We start from the raw sequence: 13,429 nt of genomic DNA on the forward strand, positions 1-13,429 counted from the left end.
TAACATCAGGAATTTATTGAGGAATTTCATTGAGGAATTTCAATCAAAGTACGTTGGGTTAAACTTTCCATTGTGCGCCAATGCCCAGAATCGGACCTGCTCTGGGGTCAGACGGTGCGACGGGTCCCGGACGGTGCGGCGGGTCCCGGTGTCTCCGTGAAGTGACGGGGAGATGAAAAGCCTTCAAGTCTCAGCTTCTCCTCAGCTCCGCGCGTCTCCTCTCTGCGCGTCTCTGCCGCGCGCTCTCGGCTCCCAGTTCGGCGCGCCTCCACGGAGTCCGGCCACGCGCAGAACCCGAGCGCACACCCGCACGGAGCTGAGTTTGGAAAAAAAATGTTAGGAATGATCGATCGTGGATCACGTGTTGGTGTATTAAAATGACCTTTAAGAAATGCAAGGAAATTACATTGATTCTTTTTCCACGAGCGCAAAAGCAGAGTCACAGCAACAACTTATCGGTGCTGTTTTTAGTATCCAAGACCAAGTGGTGTGGAACAACTGTTTTAATAATGGTTTATACCTCATGTTAATCATAATACGTTTCGTATATTGCTCCTTTTCGTTTTGGGTAACTCAATGATCCAATGAAAACAAGGAAGTTCTTGGGTAACGTAGGGTCAAATCAAGTACAGACGAGTTGACCCGGTCAGTAGGCCCATTTGGACTCAATTTTAACAATATTATTTGAACTGAAGCAAATGGAAATCTGGAGCACCGAAGAATTATAGATGAAGGAATCTCTGCCTGTCGAATGAATGCTTTACTATTCTTGCTCACTGCGCCCTCTTGTGGTTCATTTGGTCATGAATCCCCAACCTCCTTCAGAGATATTCAGATTAGCAGACTGTATTCAGATTCATTTTGCGTGACTTCTCATGTTTTTAAAATCATCCATCACTTTGAGTTTGAGCACTATATCTTTTTGTAGCGATATATGATGCAAACATAGTACACTAGTGTGTTGTAAACCTGACTTCAATGACTCCAAACACTTAGCGGCTTCTGTGGGGGTAGAACTGAGCAGGATGTTTACAAGTCATCGGTACACAAGATGACCAACAGAAAGTAAGAGTTCAGAGTCAATCATCGATCAGTGAGTCAATCATTCATCCGTTTGTCTGACTCATGACCAGGAGTAGATGTGTTCACATGTGGATTTTATTAAACGGGGTCAACCACTCCAAAGGACAGGAATATGATGGACATCATTCTAGGTGTCCATCTCACAAGCAGAAGGTTTTTCTTCTGTATTCATTCTGGTCTTCATGAGGGAGGTCTGGTTAGTGGAGCTCTCTCATCTTATCGTCTGCATCCATGCCTAGTTGATGAGGCGATATCTAATTAGCCGTCCAATAAGATACCATTCCTCTTTTATTTTATTTTATGCCTTTGATCCTGCATGTGAACATTATAGATAAATACTTAGATTGATATGACTTAGATTGATACATTCATATGACATACAAAATAATTGATCACATAAAGATAGAATTATCAACTGAATTTTTTTCAGTTAAAAAAACAGAAACATCTTCCAGACGTCGTTGTTGTTGTTTGTGTGTTTGTTTGTTCTTCCCCAGGATCCTGTCAGGTGTCTGCGGGCCCCGGGGGGGGGGGGGGTGGGTCGATGGAGACGGGGCCCCTGTCTGGAGGGCCTTGTGTGGGAGACAGATGTTATCATCCAACACCACGCCGTCCGTCTGAGCCGAGGTTGGAGTGAAGGGAGGAGGAATGGCCGCCCTTTGCGTCTCATTAATGTGAGTGACTCGCGGCGTGATGGAGGGCGACGCCGCATAACCAGTCCCTGTTTTAAGAGCGGTGGCGACGGGTTTTGGTTTGGAATGAGTTAATGTCACGTTAGAGGACATTTCATCACAGAAGATAATTACTAGCACCACCGAGTCCTTTTTGTGTTTCTGGGGCATGAGTGTTTGCTGCTGTGTGTGCATGTGTGTGTGTGTGTGTGTGTGTGTGTGTGTGCGTGTGTGTGTGTGTGTGTGTGTGCGTGTATATGTTTGTGTGTGTGTGTGTTTGTCTGTGTATGCGTGTGCATGTGTGTGTGTGTGTGTGTGTGTGTGTGTGTGTGTGTGTGCGTGTATATGTTTCTGTGTGTGTGTGTTTGTCTGTGTATGCGTGTGCATGTGTGTGTGTGTGTGTGTGTGTGTGTGTGTGTGTGTGTGTGCGTGTGTGTGTAGGTGTGTGCGTGCATGTGTGTGTGTGTATGTGTGTGCGTGCATGTGCATGTGTATGTGTGTGTGAGAGTGAGTTCCTGAAGGTGGCAGGCTGGATCCTACCCCTGGTGCCTCCCAGGTTCTCCTGAGGGCGGCCAGACCACCGGGGCCAGACGGACATTACAGGTCACATGCCCCCAGGGTGGCCGATTGGAGCCACCGTGGTAACCAGGTGAGGTAACCCGTTTCCACCGGAAGGAAAACCCCGTGATGAGACCTAAGGTAATCGGAACGGGGTTTGAGTCCCGGCGGCCAAAGGGTTGTGGGTTCCATCCCTCCTCTCCTGAATGACTAGACCCTCACCGGGGCATACACATCACAGACACACACACACCCTGGTGGTTAACGTGGCGGTGAGGGTTTCCACCTGCGCCTTTACCCAAAGCCACTTCGGTGGGAGGCTGAGAACAATCAGGCAGAGGAGATTGCACTTGTGATTGAAGGAAGGAAATGTGCTGCATGAGGTTTGTAGAGAACGTCGCGACATCTGCAGCGCAGAGAGGGGCCGCAGGAACGGGAACAGCCGGGGAGAGGTAAGAAATGGGAATGTTTGATCTGGGATTATTTCCCACTGCGTGTCTTTTTGACATGAAAAGAAACGGGAACACCGGGGACTCGGCCCACCCACCCCCCGCTGCCCCGGGGCCCATGAGCAATCGCTGTGAGACGGGGAGACAGCATGCGGAGTCGCTCTGTCACAGCCACCAGCCTCTGAGGCAGGTCCTGTCAGCTCAGGGGCCAGTGGCGGCCGACCCTCCTGTGGACATTGATTTCCTGTTGTCTCTGATACATCACTTCCTTTACACACAAGATGTCCCAGCCTGCTCGGCTGTTCCTGGTCTAAACGCATGACATAACACCAGAGAGCAGCTGAAGTCGATATGGAAAGGCCTCGTTTGGTTACGTTGTGGTGAGCTGATTGGTCGACCACTTGGATCAAGTGTCAAATCGTTTTATTTTCAATTGTGCAGTAAGCTATGAGACAGCTTGAATTCTTACATCATTCAGAATTTAAGTGGGATGAACACAGACGGAATATGTACACACACATTGTGTATTGTACCCACTTGCACTTGAAAATAGTACTTAGCATCATGTAGCGTCTTATCCCTAGCTATCTTTCTTGCATTCCGGGGAATGGGTTAACCTAGAGATTGTTATTGCTTGGCATTTGTATGACATCCTTATTGTACCAACAGCCATATATTATTTCTTTCTTCTGACAAATGTACTTTTTGTAAGTCGCTCTGGATAAAAGCGTCTGCTGAATGCCCTAAATGTAAATCTGAAGGAATGTTAATTATCATTAGGCCTTTCAAGATTTAATCAACTCCCATTCTGCGCTTCCCAAGCCCATTTCATGTCTTAGTTCACCTTTCCTAACCTATCGGTCTGACTGGCTGGATAACACATCGCCTGTGGCTGATCTCACTGTATTAGAAATAGGGTGATGCCATCCATTGGCTGCCGTTAACCAATCCGAAGGTCAGGGAGAGAAAGACACTGCAAGCCTTCCCTCCTTCCAGAGTGTTGACAGACGACCGCCTGACTGCAGTCTATCATGGCGAGACCCAGTGCCAGTCCTACCAGACCCAGGAGCTCAGAGCCGATTGGCTCATCCCCGCTAGGACGATCAATGTCTTTATTGATTTATACACCAATCCAATTTATTTTAAATAAATGATATATAGATATATTTTATGGGATGTTGTGAGCACTGGTGAACGGGAGCGTGAAGAGAGACAGGGTTGGAGACAAGAGAGAATCAGATGTAGCGTAGGACAACTGGTGGCCAATAGTCATATGTACAGAGACGCCGCGATGGCTGATAACGATTACGGTCGTACCTCAATGTCGACACACTGGAAAGGCCAAGACTGGCGTGTAACCCAATACCAGCGGCAAGGGGAGCTGCTGTTAAGCACCATGACATTTACTGTCCTCAACCGATTTCAAAGAGTGGATTTTATAAAAAAATTAAATGATATTTTAAATAAAATGTTTATATTCTGTATTGTATTTGTTTGTACTCCACTAGATCATGGGTAAACATATAGTTGAGGTAGTTAAAAACGAGTCATTAATAGTATTTTAGAACGTAAACGTCATTTGACTTGTATTTGTTTCGAGACCTTTCCAATATGGCGGCGACGTTGACAGACACAGCTCTGTTGAATACTCGATTCTGATTGGTCGATTACGACATTCAGCGCTGCTCTGAATAAAAGACCGTGGCTATGGACAATATTTCCAACCATAGAATACAACAGACAATTATTGTCAGTGGAGGCAATTCAATCTTTTAAAATCAATCAAAGAAAAATGGAAAAATACAATATTGTGTCAAAATTATAACTTGCCTTGCAATAGGCAGCATAATGTCGATCCGGTTATTCTCGCAAAATAAAGTCCTTCAGGGTAAAGCAGGCCCCCTACAGGAGTTGGAGGGGTATAACAGGCTGTTTATGTCTTATAAGTCTTACGTGGTGTTACCTTCATGGTCCAAACACCAGCGGGGTGAACCGTTGGCTGCCAAGCAAGCTTATATTCTACCGGGATTCATGTAAACAAGGGGAGCATGATTCTGCATTAATACCATACTTTATCTTCATCAATCTGATTATATAGATTTGTTCTAATTTACATATTATTCAATATATTATAGCCTTCATGCATGGTGTGGTGATTATGAATTGCAAACATGCATATTTAAACAGCTCTTATTCTCGTCACATTAAAGCCGCGCAGTAACCCTGTTGATATTAATTATTAATTGATTAATTATTAATTCAATGTGAAACAATGGAGAGGTTCGTAATCCCAGTCCCATCTCATCCCTCCCTGCAGTAGGTGATATGGTTCTCTGAAGAGGGGATAGTTATACTATAGGGTGATATTGTTCTCTGAAGAGGGTATAGTAGATACTATAGGGTGATATGGTTCTCTGAAGAGGGTATAGTAGATACTAAAGCGTCATATGGTTCAGGGGTATAAGTACCCATACGGTACAAGTGTATCGAGGTGAAACACTGGCTTAAAGAAAATCCAACCCTAATCATCAATCACTAATCATTCAACTTTCTCCATCCATGGTGTTTTAGTGAAGTACAAGCAGACACATGTAAGAGATGTCACATGGCCATCTTTTATGGAACTGTATTTTATATTAATATATTATTATCACTCCCATAATATATTATTATGGGAGTGATAATATTGTGTAGCCTTGACTTGAAGCATGCAGTCTGTCTGTCATGTATTCTAACTTGTGGTAATGTTCCCTGCATTGACCCTGAGGATTAACCATCAACCCCAATGTTATTGTCCTGCCTGGCCTGTTGTTCACATCATTACATTGTATTATATAATACACAGTTGTTTGTTAGGAGTAGGATGGTAACGATTATTATAATAGAGGGACAAATCACAATAAAATATAAGTGCATGTTGACATATCCTTAGCTACCCTTGTACCCATTGCCCTATAGAATAGAATGTGTGCTTGTATAAACAGACAATAACTGATCTGATGAAATGACGTGATATTCTTTTCAGTATATCTTATTCATAAAAATATATTTTGACCAGACATGTATTGACGTATTTACAGGATTCTCTGAACACAATACACAGCATAATACTAAATTGTGTGTATGTGTGTGTGTGTGTGTTTGTGTGTGTGTGTGTGTGTGTGTGTGTGTTTGTGCGTGTGTGTGTGTGCGTGTGTTTGTGTGTGTGTGTGTGTTTGTGTGTGTATGTGTGTGTGTGTGTGTTTGTGTGTGTGTGTGTGTGTGTGTGTGTGTGTGTGTGTGTGTGTGTGTGTGTGTGTGTGTGTGTGTGTGTGTGTACACCTGAGAGAACAACATGATGAAATCAAAAAAATAAAATAGATTACCTCAGTATATTTCATATCTCGGACTCAGTGTTCTCAGCGTACAGATGTGTGTGTGTGTGTGTGTGTGTGCGTGTGCGTGTGTGCGTGTGTGTGTGTGTGCGTACACTCTGAGGTCCACCTGTGTGTTTTCATACAGGCAGATGGAGTGTCTCTGGGTCCGATGTCGGAGCAGAGGATTAGCGGATTACCTCCCGTACCCTCGCGTCCCCCTGACCTTCACACCGTTTGAGGGGTACCTCATCGACCCCGTGAGGAGTGAGGGTAGGATTACCGTTAGATAACAGACCTTCTTCAGGAGGAGAACACACCTCAGCTACCTGTAGGCTCCCCCCTCCTGAATGACGATGATGATGTACACACTTATTGTATGTTGTACTATTGTTGTATTGTGTAGCATCTTATCCTAGCTAACTTTGTTGTGTACGGGGAATGGGTTAACCTAGTGATTCTTAGTGGTTGGCACTTCTTTTTATGAATATCCTTATTGTACCGACAGCGATATATTGTTGGTTCTCCTTCTTCTGACAAATATACTTATCGTAAGTCACTTTGGATAAGAGCTTCTGCTAAATGCCCTTAATATAAATGTAAAGTATTCGTACCTTAAGCAAAATTTTATAGATAGCGGGAATGTTCTGTGTAAATCAAAGCCTGCGTAATATATACAGCAAATACTTCAAAAAATATACTGAAGATGGCCAATGTTTTGTTTTTGAATAGAAAATTGAATAATTATTCAAACAATATGCAATAACGCAATGCGTCCTTCACATTGACAAGAAACTAGGTATAAGTTGAAAATATAAACCAAATAATGGCCTTCTTTGTCAGGACTCCATGCATTGCAGTAGGACCTTATGGATAAACCAGCCACAGGCCTATCACATGCTGACTCATCCAAACGCTTAAAGATGTCCAGCTGTAAACCTATTTGTGAGGGAATACACCTAGCAACCGTGGGGTGGCATCCACTGATGCAATCCCACGCAAGACATAATTTAGCTCAGTGTTTGCGTGTGTGTGTGTGTTTGTGTGTGTGTGTGTGTGTGTGTGTGTGTGTGTGTGTGTGTGTGTGTGTGTGTGTGTGTGTGTGTGTGTGTGTGTGTGTGTGTGTGTGTGTGTGTGTGTGTGCGTGTGTGTGTGTAATTCGTCAAATCCTCTCCCACTAAATCCGTCAGACGTGGCCAGCCGAACCGCGCGCTGGCCCTTTAAGGATGGAGTCAAAACAAAGCGTGTGTGTACGGCGGCGGCGCCGCACGGAAGTGATTGCGTGCGCTACACACACACATACACAAATACACACACACACATACACAATCCACACAATAGAACGAGAGGAATAACAACGACGGTGTTCTTTAAAAGCAGATTTTAAACGGGTGTGTGCGTTTGTGAGTCGGTCGGGGAGCGCACCGCGTGTGTGTGCGTGTGTGTGTGTGTGTGAGAGAGTCGGTCGGGGGAGCGCTTCACCGCGGGGGGCCAGCCGTCAGTAGCGTCCACCGCCCGGCGGCCCAGCAGCCTCCGTCTCCGCCATGCCGTCCTACTCGGAGCTCCGGAAGACCAACCGCTTCTACTACTTCATCAAATTCACCCTCAACATCTACTCCATGCTCTTCTCGGTGAGTGATAAGTGATCCCCGATCCCCGGTCCCTTCCGGTCCGTCCCGGTCCCTCCCTGTCGGTTCCCCGGGGTTCGGTAGTCTCGGGTCTCCGGCAGGTGATCATCGACCACACCGCCGTTCATCATTCATCTAACGTCGCTGGGGTTTTAACGTGATATCACATATCATCTGACGTGAATCCCCCCCCCCCCCCCCCCCCATGGTTTAGTGGATTTTGCAGACTGGTTTACACATCGCCGACATATCGCCGACAAAGGGGTGGATGTGGTGGTGCAGGGCGGAGGATGGGTTGGGAGGATCCTGGTGGAAAGGATTCTCCGCCGACACAAAATGGCTTCATTGTTGCCCGTGGCCCTGAAACGATCCTTATTCACCGTGATATGATTAACGCCCGTACACCAGAGAGGATGTGAGGACGGGGATGTTGTTAGTTCAAACCCCGCCGCTCTCATCCCACGGCCGGCGGGCCTCGTTTGGTTTCAAGGTGTCATAAATACGGGTTGTGTTTTCAACTACTGTAGACTCGCTTCTTACTATCGGGGTTGAATAATGAACTGGTGATGAATGACGTGTGTGTGTTTTTACCGTTTGTCTGTGTGTGTGTGTGTGTGTGTGTGTGTGTGTGTGTGTGTGTGTGTGTGTGTGTGTGTGAGAGGGCGGTCATACAGGGTCTAGACCCGCAGGTCCGTCCAGACCCCAGGAATGCTGATCCAACAAGCCGCCCTCTATGCTGCTGTAGTGTGTTCTGATGATGACAGCACTGTGGGCTAGTAGTGTGTTACTATGGGCTAGTAGTGTGTTACTATGGGCTAGAAGTGTGTTACTATGGGCTAGTAGTGTGTTATTATGGGCTAGTAGTGTGTTATGTTGACCTAGTAGTGTGTTATTACGGGCTAGTAGTGTGTTATTATGGGCTAGTAGTGTGTTACTATGGGCTAGTAGTGTGTTACTATGGGCTAGAAGTGTGTTACTATGGGCTAGTAGTGTGTTATTATGGGCTAGTAGTGTGTTACTATGGGCTAGTAGTGTGTTATGTTGACCTAGTAGTGTGTTATTATGGGCTAGTAGTGTGTTACTATGGGCTAGAAGTGTGTTATTATGGGCTAGTAGTGTGTTATTATGGGCTAGTAGTGTGTTACTATGGGCCAGTAGTGTGTTACTATGGGCTAGAAGTGTGTTACTATGGGCTAGTAGTGTGTTATTATGGGCTAGTAGTGTGTTACTATGGGCTAGAAGTGTGTTATTATGGGCTAGTAGTGTGTTAATATGGGCTAGTAGTGTGTTATTATGGGCTAGTAGTGTGTTACTATGGGCTAGTAGTGTGTTACTATGGGCCAGTAATGTGTTACTATGGGCTAGAAGTGTGTTATTATGGGCTAGAAGTGTGTTACTATGGGCTAGTAGTGTGTTATTATGGGCTAGTAGTGTGTTATGTTGACCTAGTAGTGTGTTATTACGGGCTAGTAGTGTGTTATTATGGGCTAGTAGTGTGTTACTATGGGCTAGTAGTGTGTTACTATGGGCTAGAAGTGTGTTACTATGGGCTAGTAGTGTGTTATTATGGGCTAGTAGTGTGTTACTATGGGCTAGTAGTGTGTTATGTTGACCTAGTAGTGTGTTATTATGGGCTAGTAGTGTGTTACTATGGGCTAGTAGTGTGTTACTATGGGCTAGAAGTGTGTTATTATGCGCTAGTAGTGTGTTATTATGGGCTAGTAGTGTGTTACTATGGGCCAGTAGTGTGTTACTATGGACTAGTAGTGTGTTATTATGGGCTAGTAGTGTGTTACTATGGGCTAGTAGTGTGTTACTATGGGCCAGTAATGTGTTACTATGGGCTAGAAGTGTGTTATTATGGGCTAGTAGTGTGTTATTATGGGCTAGTAGTGTGTTACTATGGGCTAGAAGTGTGTTATTATGGGCTAGTAGTGTGTTACTATGGGCCAGTAGTGTGTTACTATGGGCTAGTAGTGTGTTAATATGGGCTAGAAGTTTGTTATTATGGGCTAGTAGTGTGTTACTATGGGCTAGTAGTGTGTTATTATGGGTTAGTAGTGTGTTACTATGGGCTAGTAGTGTGTTTATATGGGCTAGAAGTGTGTTATTATGGGCTAGTAGTGTGTTACTATGGGCTAGTAGTGTGTTACTATGGGCCAGTAGTGTGTTACTATGGGCTAGTAGTGTGTTAATATGGGCTAGAAGTGTGTTATTATGGGCTAGTAGTGTGTTACTATGGGCTAGTAGTGTGTTATTATGGGCTAGTAGTGTGTTACTATGGGCTAGTAGTGTGTTATTATGGGCTAGTAGTGTGTTATTATGGGTTATTTATGTGTTTATATAGTGGGTTGTATCTGTCTTTTGTTTATAATGGGTTGATAATAAGGTGGTTTCATAGACAACGTCACTCATTATACCATGCTCATATTCAACAACATTTATGCATTCTATTTCCAAAAAAATGGATTACAATGTTGGCGTGGCGGGGTAACCATGGGGATAACACCTGCCTTCTTCATAGAACGGTCAGCCAAAAATACACAGTGTTGGAATTCAAGCTGAAACAGCGGTTTAAGGTCCCATCATTTAAAAGGTACTGCAGCCAAGTTACTATGTTAAAATATAACATTTTCATTACAGGATAATATATTTTCTTTAATTACACAAACAATTATCTGATTTGCTGTAATAATGGCCGTGTGCCAACGGTTTGGGCTTCCAGATAAAATGTAGATAGCCTACAGTAAACAAAGCAGCACGCCAGTAGAACTATAAAGATGTCTTCCTACATTTACACTAAACTACCATGGGCTAGCAGTGTGTTATTATGGGCTAGTTGTGTGTTATTATGGGCTAGTTGTGTGTTATTATGGGCTAGTAGTGTGTTATTATGGGCTAGTAGTGTGTTATTATGGGCTAGCAGTGCGTTAGTATGGCCTACCTACTAAATAGTGTATTATCATGATATACGTGTCCAACATTTATGCAGAACAACATCATGTCTTCTTCAATTTCCAGATTAACATTTACATTTACATTTAGGGCGTTTAGCAGATGCTTTTATCCAAAGCGATTTACAATCAGTACATTTGTCAGTAGAGGTACAGTAAGGATGATCATAGAACCAAGTGCCAAGCCCTAACAATCGCTAGGTTAACCCATTCCCCATAGACAACAATGCTAGCTAGGAGAAGATGCTACACAAGTAGCAGATCCATCCAGATCCATCCAGATCCACCCAGATCCATCCAGATCCACCCAGATCCATCCAGATCCACCCAGATCCACCCAGATCCATTCCCAGGTGGGTAGGCTCCCAGTCAGGACCATGGATCAGTCCACCGTCGGGGTTCAATGCGACGCGTGTCCTGAAGTCCTCCGGTTGGTGATGGAGTTGTAGTTTTCCATCTTTTCCCGCCACAGCCACTGCAGTAAGGAAAAGCGCTTCCATCAGGCCTGGGAGGTGAGCCAGGGAAGCACGCTGGGAGGTTTTACGGCGGGCTGTGTGGAGGCTGACGATGCCCGATGCTGCTCAGCAGAGTGCCTCGTCTGCTAATGAGTAAATCAATGGCGGCAGCGTCTCTGTTGGTGTCCTCGCCGCTGCTCGCTTGCCCCAGAGAGCTAGGGAGCGGGGCTGACCGCTCACGCCCTCTGATGAGTCTTCTGCTCTCCGAAGCGGTCCGTAGCTCTGTCTGAAGTAGCGCTTGACTCAAGCCCATTTAAGGTAGTGCTGTCTGTGCTGCCTGGGACCAGGGCAAAACACATGCGATGCCACATGGCATCACACGTGGCATCACATGGACAGACAATGTATACTATAGTAAACTATGATTACATTTCAGCAGCTAAGAGTGTCCTCTCTCATCTGAACCAGGTTCTTAGAGGCCCCTAAACTGAAGGGCTGGTTATGGTCCCACGTTCACCAACGCGAGGGGGGTACGGACCCTCCTTGCGTCCACCGCAAGGGCCTGGCGTGCGCCTCCCAAAAATTGTGACCGTGCCGTCGTGGCGACGCAGCAGCAAGGGCTGTGATTGGTCCGCTCACTAAAACCCGACGCAGAACCGACTGTGTTTCACGACTGTGTGGAAGCGTCTGCGTGGTCGTTGCGTTGCGTGAAGGTGGGAGCGTAGTCAGCCCTTTGGGAACTGTGATGAAGATGGTTTGAGTGACAGCTGTGTGACACGGTGTGACCTTTCATTCAGCGTTTAGCTGCACGAGTGAGACGTCTCAGAGAGCAGAGACGTGTGAGAGCAACACACTGCAGGCCTGGGGCCTGTAATGACACCTCCAGGGGCCCGGAGAGGGGGCCCCAAGGGACGTCTCATCACGATGAAGAGGATGACTCGCCTCATACTGCAGTCTGAACATTAACGCTCTCTGCCTGTCTGTCTCTCCTGTTCTGTGCCTGTCTGTCTGTCTCCGTCTCTCCCTCTGCCTGTCGGTTTCTCTGTCTCTGTATGACTTTCTCTGTCTGTCTGGCTGTCTGTCTGTCTGTCTCTTTCTCTCTGGCCCTCTGTCTCTCTGTCTCTGGTCCTCTGTCTCTCTCTCCTCTCTCTCTCGCTCTCTCTGTCTCTGTCTCTCTCTCTCTCTCTCCCTCCCTCTCCCTCTCTCCCCCCCCCCCCCCCCCCTCTCTCTCCCCCTCTCTCTCCCCCCCTCCCTCTCCCCCCTGCCCCCTCCAGCTGATGGGGTTGTGTGTGCTGTGTGTGGGGGTGTACGCGGAGGTGGAGCGCCAGAAGAACCGGACCCTGGAGGGGGTGTTCCTGGCCCCGGCCGTGGTGCTCATCCTGCTGGGGCTGGTCATGTTCACCGTGTCCCTGGTGGGCATGGTGGGCTCGCTGAGGGACAACAAGACCCTGCTGCACATGGTGTGTGTGTGTGTGTGTGTGTGTGTGTGTGTGTGTGTGTGTGTGTGTGTGTGTGTGTGTGTGTGTCTGTCTGTCTGTCTGTCTGTCTGTCTGTCTGTCTGTCTGTCTGTCTGTCTGTCTGTCTGTCTGTCTGTCTGTCTGTCTGTCTGTCTGTCTGTCTGTCTGTCTGTCTGTCTGTCTGTCTGTCTGTCTGTCTGTCTGTCTGTCTGTCTGTCTGTCTGTCTGTCTGTCTGTCTGTCTGTCTGTCTGTCTGTCTGTCTGTCTGTCTGTCTGTCTGTCTGTCTGTCTGTCTGTCTGTCTGTCTGTCTGTCTGTCTGTCTGTCTGTCTGTCTGTCTGTCTGTCTGTCTGTCTGTCTGTCTGTCTGTCTGTCTGTCTGTCTGTCTGTCTGTCTGTCTGTCTGTCTGTCTGTCTGTCTGTCTGTCTGTCTGTCTGTCTGTCTGTCTGTCTGTCTGTCTGTCTGTCTGTCTGTCTGTCTGTCTGTCTGTCTGTCTGTCTGTCTGTCTGTCTGTCTGTCTGTCTGTCTGTCTGTCTGTCTGTCTGTCTGTCTGTCTGTCTGTCTGTCTGTCTGTCTGTCTGTCTGTCTGTCTGTCTGTCTGTCTGTCTGTCTGTCTGTCTGTCTGTCTGTCTGTCTGTCTGTCTGTCTGTCTGTCTGTCTGTCTGTGTGTGTGTGTGTGTGTGTGTGTGTGTGTGTGTGTGTGTGTGTGTGTGTGGCTTCATGGCTTCATTACCAGGACTGCTGTTGTCTTTTTAATAGTAATATAGCTCTTGATAATAACACTTATAATATTAGGTACTACTGTTAGGATATGATCTCAAT

The 13,429-nt window shown here is 46.2% G+C and overlaps 1 protein-coding gene across 1 annotated transcript in view; it reads left to right on the forward strand.

Moving 5' to 3' along the window:
• The first annotated feature begins 7,431 nt into the window (after positions 1-7,431).
• The window catches only part of LOC307090793 (tetraspanin-15), a 15,165-nt gene continuing 9,167 nt past the window's right edge, over positions 7,432-13,429 (forward strand). The window contains exons 1-2 of the mRNA XM_079757568.1: positions 7,432-7,745; positions 12,426-12,611. Coding sequence (XP_079613694.1) covers positions 7,659-7,745; positions 12,426-12,611 — 273 coding nt within the window. The 5' untranslated portion in view covers positions 7,432-7,658. The remainder of the gene's footprint in view (positions 7,746-12,425; positions 12,612-13,429) is intronic.

This window comes from Pollachius pollachius (genome assembly GCF_949987615.1).
Source record: "Pollachius pollachius genome assembly, chromosome: 1".
NCBI lineage: Eukaryota > Metazoa > Chordata > Actinopteri > Gadiformes > Gadidae > Pollachius > Pollachius pollachius.